This window comes from Branchiostoma belcheri, unplaced genomic scaffold (genome assembly GCF_001625305.1).
Source record: "Branchiostoma belcheri isolate BF01 breed outbred unplaced genomic scaffold, Haploidv18h27 scaffold154, whole genome shotgun sequence".
NCBI classification, from domain to species: Eukaryota; Metazoa; Chordata; class Leptocardii; order Amphioxiformes; family Branchiostomatidae; genus Branchiostoma; species Branchiostoma belcheri.
In genome coordinates, this window is record NW_017802980.1 from 117,683 (window position 1) to 133,720 (window position 16,038).

Below are 16,038 nucleotides of genomic sequence, written 5' to 3' on the forward strand. Positions count from 1 at the left end.
AATGACCCAAAATCAAAGGAAAAAGGACAAAAATGTAAAGAAATGAATTCGAAGAGTAGATTATTCGCCATAACATATTCTGTGCCATTTGTTCCACCTTCATGACCACGTAGATTTCATAGTGAAAGCAACTTTTCTTTGCAAAACTTTTTTTATTCGCACGCTCGCATCAGTTTTGGGGTTCCCAGAGGATGTTATCCATATAATCAAAGCAACATGGCCTAAAGTCAAAGGTTGCAAGGCATTGCCGTGATTTCGCAGCATTCTACCCCAGTGTTATACCCCAGACTTATAAACTCTAGCACAAACGCTGGTCAAAACTAACGTCATTTCTTCCTGATTGTGCAAACTTACAAGTCAAGAGCACTCTACCATCCAAAATTCGTGACCTTTAATAGCATGACCAGTTCGCAAGATAGCAAAACCGTAAGTTCAGCTGCAGTACCAGACATTATCTAGCCAGTTCTAGGTCTCATCCAGTCAATCCATCCAAAGCTTCTTGAGTTATCGCACTAAACCACATACACACATAGAGTACATTCATAGATACACGCTAACGACAACATAACCTTCTAGGCGAAGACATTAAAATACCTGTAGAATAGAAGTTCGACCCGTGCCGCTGCATACACGGGAACATGTGCCGCCGGTATGTAGTACAACGAACCTTGTGTAACGCCCTGCAAACTTGTAGAAACGTCATATTATTATACCTACAGTGGAGTTCGCAATATCCCGCGATGGCCCCTGACCCCTCAACCACGGAGACCAGGGTTCAAGGGTAACGTTAGTAAGTAAGGCCATGTTGATTTGATTATATGGATGACATCCTCTGGGAACCCCAAAACTGATGTGCGCGTGCGAATAAAAAAAAAGTTTTGCAAAAAAAAAAGTTGCTTTCACTATGAAATCTACGTGGTCATGAAGGTTGAAATGGCACAGAATATGTTTTGGCGAATAACCTACTCTTCGAATTCATTCCTTTACATTTTTGTCTTTTTTCCTTTGATTTTGGCATTCTACGACATTGGTATCGTTTCTAAATGTTTTCCTTGCAACTTATGGTATATTTTTGCTCATTTAGCAACTGTTTTGCACGATATGGTTAAAAACTTTTTTTTTTGAAACGGCCGAAAATTCAAGCGCGCGCGGATGTCATCCATATAATCAAACCAACATGGCCTTAGTAACTCCCTGGAAGGGGACCTGCATATCCCGACAACGCTCTACGAGGGTCTGCATGGGGGTGTAATAGTAACGATTAACTACTCTCCAAGCAGAGGTTGTGGGGAATTATCGTTACCTTTTTATATATGGCCGTTTTTTTTGTTCGTCGGTGGCTAATGGAGCTTCTCTGGCTAATGGATACTGGCTGGCCAATTTGATACTGTCTTTTCGCCACCGATAGGGATCTGCTTGGAGATTAAGGGTTAACGGTAAATTCAGCAGGCCCGACAACGCTTAACGGTAAATTCAGTTGGAAACGCTTTAATAACGGTAAATTGACACGCATTTTTCGAACTCCACTATATTCGGTATCTGAATTGGTGAGAAAGAGTGATCGCTAACGAAATGTATGTAACGAAGTGTGTTCACACTAGTGTCCTCTGTGTGTCCACGCCTGCCTTGGTCCCCGAGTGCGCCCACAAATGCTTGAAGAGGGGGACCGAGCGCAGCAGACGCGAGTCGAACGCCAAAGGCGCGAGCAATGTAGGGGGTCCGGGGAATTTTCTATTTTTAAACCTTCAATAAAGCATTTTCCTGCATTTTGAGAGGCAAAGTGACGACCGCTTCTTGAGGATGACTACTAGTACGCAGGTCTACGCATAACGAAGAATTATTCAGTAACGCTTAACGCTGAATTTAGGATAACAAATAACGCGCTACGTAGAATTATTATAAGGACCTAAAACGCTTCACGAGGAATACATATATATCGATAACGCTTAACGTTTAATTAGAGCGGGTCGGCAACGATTAACGGTGAATTAAAATAGCCCATAACGGTTAACGAAAAAGGACATGCAGACCCTCCTTCAATAGCAGCTGTGGTATGTGTGGAGAAGAAGAGGAGTATTCCGATCTTCAATAGCAGCTGTGTCATGTGTGGAGAAGAAGAGGAGTATTCCGATCTTCAATAGCAGCTGTGTTATGTGTGGAGAAGAAGAGGAGTATTCCGATCTTCAATAGCAGCTGTGTTATGTGTGGAGAAGAAGAGGAGTATTCCGATCTTCAATAGCAGCTGTGTTATGTGTGGAGAAGAAGAGGAGTATTCCGATCTTCAATAGCAGCTGTGTTATGTGTGGAGAAGAAGAGGAGTATTCCGATCTTCAATAGCAGCTGTGTTATGTGTGGAGAATAAGAGGAGCATTCCGATCTTCAATAGCAGCTGTGTTATGTGTGGAGAAGAAGAGGAGTATTCCGATCTTCAATAGCTGCTGTGTTATGTGTGAAGAAGAAGAGGAGTATTCCGATCTTCAATAGCAGCTGTGTTATGTGTGAAGAAGAAGAGGAGTATTCCGATCTTCAATATCAGGTATGTGTGGAGAAGAAGAGGAGTATTCCGATCTTCAAAAGCAGCTGTGTTATGTGTGGAGAAGAAGAGGAGCATTCCGATCTTCAATATCAGCGTTGTTATGTGTGGAGAAGAAGAGGAGTATTCCAATCTTTAATAGCAGCTGTGTTATGTGTGGAGGGAGAAGAAGAGGAGTATTTCGATCTTCAATAGCAGCTGTGTTATGTGTGAAGAAGAGGAGCATTCCGATCTTCAATAGCAGCTGTGTTATGTGTGGAGAAGAAGAGGAGTATTCCGATCTTTAATAGCAGCTGTGTTATGTGTGGAGAGAGAAGAAGAGGAGTATTTCGATCTTCAATAGCAGCTGTGTTATGTGTGGAGAAGAAGAGGAGTATTCCGATCTTCAATAGCAGCTGTGTTATGTGTNGGGAATTATCGTTACCTTTTTATATATTGGCCGTTTTTTTGTTCGTCGGTGGCTAATGGAGCTTCTCTGGCTAATGGATACTGGCTGGCCAATTTGATACTGTCTTTTCGCCACCGATAGGGATCTGCTTGGAGATTAAGGGTTAACGGTAAATTCAGCAGGCCCGACAACGCTTAACGGTAAATTCAGTTGGAAACGCTTTAATAACGGTAAATTGACACGCATTTTTTCGAACTCCACTATATTCGGTATCTGAATTGGTGAGAAAGAGTGATCGCTAACGAAATGTATGTAACGAAGTGTGTTCACACTAGTGTCCTCTGTGTGTCCACGCCTGCCTTGGTCCCCGAGTGCGCCCACAAATGCTTGAAGAGGGGGACCGAGCGCAGCAGACGCGAGTCGAACGCCAAAGGCGCGAGCAATGTAGGGGGGTCCGGGGAATTTTCTATTTTTAAACCTTCAATAAAGCATTTTCCTGCATTTTGAGAGGCAAAGTGACGACCGCTTCTTGAGGATGACTACTAGTACGCAGGTCTACGCATAACGAAGAATTATTCAGTAACGCTTAACGCTGAATTTAGGATGACAAATAACGCGCTACGTAGAATTATTATAAGGACCTAAAACGCTTCACGAGGAATACATATATATCGATAACGCTTAACGTTTAATTAGAGCGGGTCGGCAACGATTAACGGTGAATTAAAATAGCCCATAACGGTTAACGAAAAAGGACATGCAGACCCTCCTTCAATAGCAGCTGTGGTATGTGTGGAGAAGAAGAGGAGTATTCCGATCTTCAATAGCAGCTGTGTCAGTGTGGAGAAGAAGAGGAGTATTCCGATCTTCAATAGCAGCTGTGTTATGTGTGGAGAAGAAGAGGAGTATTTCGATCTTCAATATCAGCTGTGTTATGTGTGGAGAAGAAGAGGAGTATTCCGATCTTCAATAGCAGCTGTGTTATGTGTGGAGAAGAAGAGGAGTATTCCTATCTTCAATAGCAGCTGTGTTACATGTATGTGTGGAGAAGAAGAAGAGGAGTATTCCGATCTTCAATAGCAGCTGTGTTATGTGTGGAGAATAAGAGGAGCATTCCGATCTTCAATAGCAGCTGTGTTATGTGTGGAGAAGAAGAGGAGTATTTCGATCTTTAATAGCTGCTGTGTTATGTGTGGAGAAGAAGAGGAGTATTCCGATCTTCAATAGCAGCTGTGTTATGTGTGGAGAAGAAGAGGAGTATTCCGATATTCAATAGCAGCTGTGTTATGTGTGGAGAAGAAGAGGAGTATTCCGATCTTTAATAGCTGCTGTGTTATGTGTGGAGAAGAAGAGGAGTATTCCGATCTTCAATAGCTGCTGTGTTATGTGGAGAAGAAGAGGAGTATTCCGATCTTCAATAGCAGCTGTGTTATGTGTGGAGAAGAAGAGGAGTATTCCGATCTTCAATAGCAGCTGTGTTATGTGTGGAGAAGAAGAGGAATATTCCGATCTTCAATAGCAGCTGTGTTATGTGTAGAGTTGAAGAGAAGGAGTATTCAATAACTTTATTTCTTGTGGAGAAGAAGTTTTTGGTATTTTGATATGTTTACGTACGGCGTTGTAAATAGTACTAGTAGACGTTTTATACGTTTTACATGCCTTTTTCTTGTCTTGTAGAATGTTTACTTTGAAATCCCAGAGAATGTGATTGGTTGTTTTCAGAAGGCTATATGGTGCAGGTCTCCGTTCTTTGTATTTCAGAAGGTTTTAGGGGCCGGTTGCGTGGCTGGCAAACAACACTTAATTCCATAGTAAAGCACAAACATCAAAGTAATGTTAAACTGCAAAGTTTCGCTTTTATTTTCATTAGAGTGCAAAGTGAAATCAACATTACAAAGCAATGATAAAAAACATAGAGGAATGAATTCCAGTTACAACTATGGCCATGTGCATGAAATATTAAGCACAGCAAAATACGTTTTATGAATGTATTCAACAAGTGATAATACTATTCAATTAACATAGTACACCTTCGTATTTTCATCAACTAAACACCATTCTCCTGTAATTGAATATATTATTATGTAATCTCCAAAAAGGTTTTTTTGTCACATGGTACTTCTACTGACTGTCACTGAGGTCATGTTGGCATGAGTGAAAAAATTGAGAAGCAAACACTACTTTATTATATCAATAATCAACATTCGCTGTGACATCATGAGCCATCATTTGATTACCCTGTGACAAAAATCTAGTCTGAAAGACTTTTTAATGAAGCAATGTTCAACAGAAAAAATGTCATAAGGCCACACCAATTTAATTTCTTGGTTAACAGATTTTTTTTAGAAAAATAATGGAGCGGACGGGTGAAAATAATAAAAAATAAAAACAGGCCTAGGCATCCTATTATGGCCCAAAATGGTACGATGTAGGAGCCATTAGGTCAACACACCAGGTTGGTTAAAAAGGTAAACAATGAATTTTGAACTTTTAATGATATCACTGCAGTGAAAGATGGAATAACAGTTTTACTGTAACAACAAGGATGAAAAGGACTGTTTTTAACTGTTCAGGCCAAAATATGAGCATTTTGCAGTTGATTCTGATTTTTTTTTTTTCAACTCAAAAAATTTTCAAAAAATTAAGCGGGCGAATCCGTTAACCAAGAAATTAAATTGGTGTGGCCTAAGGGTGCAAGCACACACATTTATCTTGTTAAATGTAATTTAGATGTTTCCCTAGGTGTTTTTAGATGTTTTAAATTATATGAACCCATATGTCAGATTTTCTCTTCTTCTCACTTGTCAGATAAGACATCAAGAAGTAAAAAGCTACTGGACAAGTCTTTGGCATAATTATCTCGTAAAACTGGTCATTGAACAAGTTCAACAAATTTTCATGGCAACTAGTACTTAAAAATCAGTCTGACTTAATACCTACATGTACATACAGTAAAATACATGCAAAATATACATCATGGGACGCTCGACTATGGAATATGACTATGTTTTGATGGCTCACTAATCATAGTATATCAAATGATGTGAAGTCTGTGTTTTGCATGCATTTCACTATTTCTAACCTGACTAAAACATGCCTCTAGACCTCAGAAAGGGTCAATATAGACGACAATAACAGATTGTGTAACGCAGGGTAAGTAATGTATATCCAGTGCCTTTTGCTATTTAGTCAGACCCTTCAAATTGTGTATGCAATATGTTATGTTAACCATGATACTGTTTACTATTTATTATCATATAGCCAGGTGGCGTTGACCAATCAGAACCATATTCACCTCGGGGCGGGTTATTAACCCTTAATTATAAGTCTTTAATATGGTGAACAGAGAGAATGGTTGACATATCAGCTACACATGTGAAGGCTTGCTCAATGTTATAGAGAATAATACATCAACAGGGCCATAGTTCATCAGCATTCCCTGATCTAATACTTATACATGTAACTATGGAAAAATATTGTAACTAAAGGCATAAGATAGTTAGTATCAATAAATAGATATAATAAAGTGAGGTATATGTGGAGTAAAACATTGTTTAAGGCGATTTGTATGAAAATATGATTTGATAGACTTTACAAGGCAGAATTAGCAGTCATTTCATTCAACATCAGCTTTGAGAAGCAAATTTATGGCTTCTTTATGTATCATTGTGAAAATTTAATTTACTATGGAAAGTCTGATTTTCCAACATTATGATGTGCAATGCAGGTATATTACGATAAAAAAGATACAATATTTAGATTCTTAATATGACATACATGAAAGTAATACTGAACGGAATTTTGCAAAAATTTTACAAGTGATTTTAATCATTTTACATTTACCCCAAGCTTGGTCATATCATTTTGTGGCATAAGTTCACAAATTAAGTTCTTATAATGTTGACTGTGTAGAGAGTTTATAGACAACAGCATGACTCCTTAATAAAAATATGGCTAATGAAAAAAAGTAGACTCTGGGCATGAAAGTTGGCTGAAAAATTTGCCAGAGGATTTAGCCAGTGAGTCTATTTGAAACACAGGATGTGTAACTCCTTAGTAGTGCTGTGTACCTAAACTCATGTTCAGGTTCTGAGGTTTGGATTCAAGTCCAGAGGTTTAGGTTCAGGGCATATACAAAATACGGCACTTTTCCAATGGAATATGGGGCATCTTTACCGCAAAATTTTGTAGCGAACACTTTAGAAGCAAGATATGCTGTTTGGGTGGCATGACTGGGCGAAACTGTGGCCATTAATTTATGGAGGCAGACACATGACAATGCCCAATGGCAAAGTTTGCTTCATTTTACAGTACAAATTTTTGATCTAATGAAGATTCTAGATGGGGAATGTGACATGATTTTTCTTTATTGTCCTGAACTGGTTCCAGATATTCAGTATTTTTTGGACTTGAACCTAAACATTTTTACAAATCTGGAACTGGTCCAGCAAACTGATACACAGCACTACTCCTTGGCTAACTGTATGGTAACATCAGTATGGTAACTTATCGAGTGTTGGTACAATGTGGCATGTTTTTCTTGTGGCGTGCTACTAACAATAATTGATATATGATAAAATGTGTACAAATTTCAATACAGATTGTAACAATGGAATATTTGTTATTGAAAAAGTTGCTATTATTTTTGGGAGCAGGGGCAAATGTAACCTAACACCATCATAGCATCAGCTACAGATATTGTGTAAAGCATCGGTCACAACCCACCGTACGTGCTTTTTGTCCGCTACGTTTTTTCTGAAAACGTGGGGATGGAGTGGCGTTGACGCACGTCACTCGCTCGTCACTTGCACAGTTTTGCAAGGTGTAAGAGTGTGGTCTGCACGCCACGTCTGGCCGTGAGCGGTTGCGTGCATCGTACGTTGCGCAAGTGGTGAGTTGTACGTGCTTACAACGTACGACAGATCTCTGTGCGACTGCAACTTTACCGTAAGGAGGCCGTACTCACACGTCTTTCGTACGGTACGTACGGGGCACGCGCGTCGCATGTACAGGTGGTGAATCCATAGACCACATGCAGAAAAAGTTTTACATGCACTTAAAGTTCTACGGCGTGTCTGCGTGCTCCCAAATCCGTAGGATTCCGTACGGAGGCGGTACTCACCACGCACGGATGCCCTGCGTTTGCCCACGTTTTTGAACATAGACAGCACGCAGAAGCACGTATACGGCGGGTTGTGACCGAAGCTTAAATGAAGCCATTTACTTGAAGACATTGCATTGACTGAATGCTGAACAGTTCAGTATAGCACTTATCTGTGGTCATTAGAACATGAACTGTTCCAGTTATATAGGCTCTGAAAGCTGAACATCCTGCAGGAAGCAATCTGATTGGTTGGTTGCTCCACAGGCTGCTGTTTGATTGGCTGTGGCTCAAATCCTCTCAAAAGCATTGATTGTTTGTATTGGCTGCTGCACAGCCTTGCTCCTCAGAAGGCTGTTCATTCTTGTCTCCTAGAAGAAATAAAAAGGACAGGAACCAGATTGTTACTTATATTGACCATTTATATTGACTGTGTCATTCTGATATATAAGTTAATTGTTTAGGGAATAGTGTGAAAACATTTCATGTAACATTTGAAGGAAAGAACAGAATATACAATACCCCCCCCCCCACACACACACACTTGGTATACATTAGATGATCTCACTCACATGCATGAACACACATACACACAAACATCTTAGCTTTCTCAGGGAAGAAAATGATACAGATACATCATTGAAGGTTAGACAGGAAGAAGATTAACACAAAAACACAATTCCGCCACCTCATACCTTCATAACATGATGTTAACCTCAAGAGTCAAAATTTATAACTGTTGAATTCTACAGGTTTCTCATTGATCATGCAAATCAGGTCCTCATTTCTATACATAAAGTTGTCTAAAGCAAGTCTTATTTAATTCAAAACATAAGCCCATAATCGTCAATCAGTCAGGCGTAATGCATGGGTTCAATCTGAAATGTCTGAATATAATTTCCAGTAGTTGTTCTATTCATTAACTTAACCGAGAAACTGTTGTCATGCTGTCCATGTGTGTGTTTGTGTGTGTGTGTATGTGTATGTATGGGTGTGTGCGTGTCTTTGTGTGTGTGTGTGTGTGTGTGTGTGTGTGTGTGTGTGTGTGTGTGTGTGTGTGTGTGTGTGAGTGTGTATGTGAGTGTGTGTGAGTGTGTATATATGTGTGTGTGCGTGTGTGTGTGTGTATGTGTGTGTGTCTGTCAGTCTGTGTGTTTGCAGACATCATAACTCAAGAAGTTGCGGGTAGATCTGCATAATATATTGGTAGGTGTTTCTAAAACAAAGGACGAGGCATCTTCCTACACGTATGAACTTCCAGTTTAGATAGGTTCTGGATGCGTTCATGACAGTCATGATTTTCTAAGGGTAGCCAACTCTTGGCCTTGTAAAAAAGTGGTTTGAGTTTGGCTTCCCTGGCAGCTTTTTTATAACTGCAGTTCTTGTTTTGGTTGGAAACTTTGGATGTGGATAACAGATTGTCATGATTTTTATCAAGACATGTAGGTAGCGTACATGTATTTTTAATGATTGACATACAAGCACAGTACATGTAGTCAAATGCTTATTATGCAATCAGAATATACTTTGCACAACTGATTACTACTATATAATAGATAACTGGACAAAAAAGGTACATTGTATAATCTATTCAATTCACAATCTTACTTGCATAATCACTGAGAAACATTTATAATACGTCAGTCAAAAATGTTTGAGGTACATGTACAAATGTAAGAGGTGGTGGATCTGAGGCCACACCAATTTAATTTTTTGGTTAACGGATTCACCCGCTTCATTTTTTTCTGATTTGCAAATTTGCAAAAAAAACAAAGATTCTGGTTCAGAATCAACTGCAAAATGCTCATATTTTGCCCTGAACAGTTGAAAACAGTCCTTTTCTTCCTAGTTGTTTCAGTTATTCCATCTTTCAATGCAGTGGTATCATTAAACGTTCAAAATTCATTGTTTAAATTTTGAACCAGCCTGGTGTGTTGACTTCATGGCTCCTATCGTACCATTTTAGGCCATAATAGGATGGCTAGGCCTGTTTTTATTTTTATTTTTTCGGCCGCCCGCTCCATTCTTTTTCTCGAAAAATCCGTTAACCAAGAAATTAAATTGGTGTGGCCTGAGGGGATGAAGAGGGGAAGTAAGTAAGAACTAACTTAAAGTAATATTGGATCAAAGAAAAAGTAAGGAAAGAATTTGAAGACAAAAGTCTTACATCAAGACAGATCTAGAATGAGAAGAAATGTGTAGGAGTCTTGACTTCCTGAAATAAGAAATAATAGTGACAGATATGAAGATGCAAGATTGAAACAAAATGTAACATGTAACAGGGCAATTCTATGACTCTTGTCAAGATATATAAATTTTAAGTCTAGTGAGTTAAACAAAGGTGGCTACATAAACGAGAGTATCAGTGAAAAGCTTCCTTGAGCCTGTACTTGTCAAATGATCGCAATCGATCAAAGGGTAACTGTTTTGGGCTACACATTATTTGTCACACACACACACACACACACACACACACACACACACACACACACACACACACACACACACACACACACACACACACACACACACACACGCACACACACACACTCACTCACGCACATACACACTCACACACACACATACGTGCACACACACACTCACAGACACACACACACGTGCACACACACTCACAGACACTCACAAACACACACACACGTACAACTTAAGTGCCAAAAAAAATGATATAGGCAGTAGAATCATCACTCTTGTTGCTGATGCCAGCCACCATTGCTAAAATGCTAACCCCTGCTAAAATTAGTCTACAGACAACTGTTTGACCTGAGTCTATAGCTGACTGACCTGAGTGTGTGGCGGTGTCCCCTCCTCTCCGTTCCTCCTAGTCCTGATATCCATTGGTGGAGGAGGACCACTTCTCCATCTGTTGACCGGTGATGACCCCGTGTCCAGGTTATACTGTACAGAGGGAGACAGACTGGGATATTAACAAACATGGCAGGAGTAGTACAGTTTTACTGTTGTTTCCCTACATCTAAACAGGAGAACTGCAGCATTCTATAACTAGTATTTTTAGGCCACACCGAATTTTATGGATGACATCCGCGCGCGCATTGATTTTCACCTGTTCTCAAAAAAAAATAAAAATTACGTCCTCCCAGGCTCTGGCCTGGCTCTAGGCCTGGGTAGTCCATGGTAGTTAGTCACTTAGTGACAATACGGAGCCGGGCATCCAGGCTATCAAAGCTCCACGACTCAAGACCTCAGTACATACATACAGTGTCGATTCATAAATTATGCAAAAAAGCCAGCATGTGCCGGCTTGTCTTATATGTCGCTATGTACTGCCGTCAATTCACAATACCAGCTTTGTATTCCTGTGGTTTAGTAGCATTTTTATTTTTGGCCGGAATTTTTTTTTTTATTCGCCCGTGCGGACCAGTTTGGGAGTCTTCAGAGGATGTCATCCATAAAATTAAGACTGAGTGGCCTTACTCCCAATTACAACATTAATGCAGCTTATACTGGATGTCCATTTCATGTGTGAATACATTATGTACATGTACATGTAGGTCACTAATCTTAATGCTATAACTACAAGCGAGAAACCTCATTAAGATTACACTAGCATCTATGCAGATACAACATTTGACAGTCCACTAGCTGGGTGTAGCATATATGGTAGGTCAAACTCAGCAACATGACATTAGTACATAGATACAGTAACATGTTTTAGAAAAAGAGTCAAACCGTACATTGTCACCAGACATCCCAGTGCAGCACAGGGGAGCAGAAAATGATACCAGATCAGGAATCAAGTAAATAACTTAATAAGGTTGGATACTGTTACAGTGCTATTCAAAATAAGCATCTAAGGCCACACCAATTTAATCACACTCAACTGCCTATCGTGCACTATGGTGTCATCAAAAGTCTCTTTTTATATATGTTTCAAGAAAAATAAGCATGTCTTATGGTAGCAGAAACACGGTTTCCGGCCTATGTGGATTTCTATAGTTAAGAACCCCAAAGTGACCTACTTCGACGCGGTAAAAAGTATAGTAGGGTGCAAAAGTTAGGTACAGAACTTGAATATGTTTGAGTTCAAGGTATAATGTACAAAATATGTGAAAATGGGCTAAAGTTTGTCGGCTCGTTCACTCGTGGCGCAATCTTTTAAAGCGCTATGCGGAAGGTCATGGAACTGCAGCAAGCAGACAGCACTAGGCTGTGACAGTATCAAGGCGCAAATCTACGCTAACCGAACAAAGGTCAAATTTCAACTTTTACAGTCTCAAACCTGACGTATTCCTCTACCCTGTACCACAGTAGCCGCCTCGCTGTCGTGCACACAAGAATCTCTGCGCCTGACTCAAGTATATGCTGACCTACATTGTGCCCGTACTACTTTTGACTACTGTGTGCTGCAACCTCATGCTGGGTTCTTACCTTAGTGGCAGCAGTAAAGCAAGTGGTCACCACTTTGGCCACAGTGTTCATCAGGTTCTTTGTCTCTTGAATGGCACTGTCAACCTGAGGGGGAAGTCAAGACTGCTCATCAACTGTACCTCCATGGACGATGGAAGAGGCTCTAGGAAGAAAGTTTTTCTTGTACATATGCCAAGCACATGACAATTGACATGAAAGGAGACCCCATAACCTATAAGGAACATCACAATGCTGTCCATATCTATCTTAACATGTCACATTTTTGGCCGAATTATGTAGATATTGAAGAACTGAGATCATCAAGGATACGTTTTGATGTCATGCGTAATTTGACCTTTGCACCGAAAAGCCGCCCGTGGCCTCTGGTGCGCCCAACTGCGCGTTAAGCGTTTTTTGGCTTAGATAATCTCGACTCAAGAGCTAATCCCTTTGTACAGAAAATGAGCGGATTAGTTTTATTGCCTTTCATCGCACCGACTTTCCACAGACTAACTGCGCGGCCAGTCAAACCTACAAGGCGGCCAAACTCCCCTGGCAAATCTTCTCCTATACATAGCCAGCGTAGTTATAATTAGTCTGGTAGAGACTATCTTACGTCACCAGCAGACATGAGTCAGTCACCAAATTTCAATTGTAACTGGAGCCACCTACAGCTGAATTTCAAGAGATATGTCAGAGCAACATCTTAGCCACTTCCCCTGATATCCAGTGGACAGCACAGTCAGCAGCTGACCCACCTTGGTGAATGTGGCTTGTTTCCCAACTGTTGGGCTTTTACAAGTGAAGTTGAGCTGCTGACAGAATGTTGGGATCTTGTCCAGGTGAGCCAACAATTCTGCCTTGTGGACACCATCTGGGATCTGGTAATGAGAAGAGATATGAATTAGTAAATCTCTCTTAAATCAATAAAGAAAAGGACAATGAGATGGTACGGCCACATCCAGAGAATGGACAGGGACAAATGGCCAAAGAGGATCCTCACACTGGATGTGGAGGGTCCAAACCCCCGTGGTCGCCCTAGGAGGAAATGGTTCGACAACATACGGGAGGACCTCCACCACCTGAACTTAGACAAGATCAACCCACAGGACAGGGACAAGTGGCGTGCTGCCATCAAGCCCCAGTTGTATTATGCAAGCACGTCTAACCCTTGGGAGATGGGGAACAACAGACGATAAACCGGACAGGGAGTGAGTGAGTGACATGGAGGTGCTACACTGACCATAGACCAGTTTACCATTTATGATTCGCATGCTCGAAAAATAGTTAACTCTGGGTGACAAAGGAAGCAAGCTAAATTTGTATTAGATGAATCAGATATTAGGTACTTAGTAGCTGGTACGTCCACCAGTTTACTAGTCATTTTGTACATCATGCATGAGAGAATGACTATTGCTATATTTTCACAATATTTTTAAGTAATTTGAAGTCTTAATCAGGTCATACATGTAGACCCTTGACTTTTTTTGCCCTGACGTGGTGTACTTACTTCCGCATTCGTTGCGTTTCCCTGCGGTGTGATGCGTTGCACGAGAAATACTCCCAAATCGTATATATACAGGGCACTATAGATGGTACTGTATGTGCAACCTATATATATATTATATATGGGTCCTGCAGGACAAGGGTTGATATTTTGATATGTGAACTGTGACAAATTGTACCCAATTCAGGGGGATGTAGTTGTGCTTCTCCCTGCTCATGTACATTTGGGAAAGGAATGAGCAAAAAGTGACACCATACTTACGTCTTCTGAGAAATCTTTCACAGTTTTGAACAGCTTGTTTCCCTCTTCAGCAAAGTGCTGTGAAACACATGACAAAATGAAGGGAAATCATTACAGAATAGTCAAGTTTGCCAACGACCTCATTGGTTAATGCAACTGACCAGGGATTATCTCACCATATTCATTTATTCATGCCCTACATGGGCCAAATGTTCCAGGTTAGATAACTGAGGTACAAAGGTACAAAGGTAGGTGGAACAAGTACTACATGTTACGTCTATACATCTGTATTTACAAGATCTCTTCTCTCTTTTTGAAACATGCATGAACAAATTTACATGTTAGGCCACACCAATTTAATTTCTTGGTTTACAGATTCGCCCGCTTCATTTTTTTCTGATTTGCAAAAAAAATAAAAAATTCAGAATCAACTGCAAAATGCTCGTATTCGTCCTAGTTGTTATTCCATCTTTCAATGCAGTGGTATCATTAAAAGTTCAAAATTCATTGTTTAAATTTTGAACCAGCCTGGTGTGTTGACTTCATGGCTCCTATCGTACCATTTTGGGCCATAATAGAAGGCCTGGTTTTTTTTTTCATTATTTTTCTAGAAAAATCCGTTAACCAAGAAATTGAATTGGTGTAGCCTTAGGACCCTCATTGCATTGTGACATGCCAAGAACAATAACTAGTCAGAAGTCAACACGCCAGGCTGGTTCATTAGCGAAACCTAAGAACAACAGTGGAAAGAAGATGTTTACCTACAGATGTGTAAAGCTGTGGAATGCACTACCAAATGAGGTTAAGGCTGTATCCGATGAGAGGCGGTTGAAGAGATTGATCGAGCAATTGTATGCAACTTAATGGTTTTAATTATGATGATAGTTGTTATATTGAATTTTTTTAGTAATGGTAATATTAGTTTTATACTTAGCCAATAATATGCTCGTTTAATGATTTTAGCTATAATTAGTACCTTGTCTGACCTGTGACCTCATGTATGTAAATTTGTAGTCATATGTGTATGTACTGTGTGTGTAATGTGTAATAATGTGTAATGAGCCCTGGAAGATTAGCCCTAACGGGCTAAAGGGTATCGCAATAAACTGAAACTATAACAGAACTTAACATGCCAATTTCACTACAGACTACTCCGTCAGCAGAGTTAGTTTATAGTCACTGTGTGTACCACTTACATTGCATACACTGACTTACTTATACTAAGTTTTATATCATACATGTACCCGGGCCGTGATTACGTTCGATACTGGTGTTCCAGACCAGGCCGTACTTTACAGTACGCCCGGGCTTCTAAATGTTCCATAGAACGATTATTCGAACGCGTTTTGCCCTAACCATGTGCACCCCTTTTGAAAATTCGAATACAGAATTGACATTGTTGGAATTGACGTTGTTGGAATTGACATTGTTGGAATTGACGTTGTTGCATTTTTTGGTTTAGGGACACCAAATTTTCACTCATTTTGCATTGAAAGGCGTGTTTTCTTGGGTAGGTATGACATAAATAAAATACAAGACAGTGTATTCTGCATCACCCTTGGTCCCAGCCCTCCCGCGGATCGGACCTCCCTCCGGCCTTTGGTTGTCGGGCGATCCGACGCACGGTCGGGCTGGTACCTCGGGCGATACGGAATACCCCGTGTTGTATTCTATATACAGTTTACAGCACGTAACTCTAGTGGCAACAGGACAGTGGCCATTCTGCCTGAGCTAATGTAGGAGATCTTAATGTAGGAGATCTTACCTCAGCCTGGCTGAACAAGTCCTGGGTCGTCTTCAGCGGACCTTCTCCCCTGCACCACAAACAGGGAACAAAACAGACCAAAATTTGCAAACAGACTTCGTAGTTGCATTGTGACTAT

The 16,038-nt window shown here is 40.4% G+C and overlaps 2 protein-coding genes across 3 annotated transcripts in view; both read right to left on the reverse strand.

The window, feature by feature from the left end:
- Window positions 1-452, reverse strand: part of LOC109465606 (probable N-acetyltransferase 16) — a 2,680-nt gene extending 2,228 nt beyond the window's left edge. Inside the window, exon 1 of the mRNA XM_019762954.1 lies at window positions 446-452. Coding sequence (XP_019618513.1) covers window positions 446-452 — 7 coding nt within the window. The remainder of the gene's footprint in view (window positions 1-445) is intronic.
- Window positions 453-8,106: 7,654 nt separating this feature from the next.
- LOC109465621 (alpha-catulin-like) overlaps window positions 8,107-16,038 on the reverse strand; it is a 33,945-nt gene continuing 26,013 nt past the window's right edge. For both annotated transcript variants that reach the window (XM_019762989.1, XM_019762988.1), the window contains 6 exons: window positions 15,921-15,969; window positions 14,177-14,233; window positions 13,167-13,289; window positions 12,430-12,513; window positions 10,825-10,938; window positions 8,107-8,393 (listed from right to left, as the gene is read on the reverse strand). In XM_019762989.1, coding sequence (XP_019618548.1) covers window positions 8,313-8,393; window positions 10,825-10,938; window positions 12,430-12,513; window positions 13,167-13,289; window positions 14,177-14,233; window positions 15,921-15,969 — 508 coding nt within the window. In that variant the 3' untranslated portion in view covers window positions 8,107-8,312. The remainder of the gene's footprint in view (window positions 8,394-10,824; window positions 10,939-12,429; window positions 12,514-13,166; window positions 13,290-14,176; window positions 14,234-15,920; window positions 15,970-16,038) is intronic.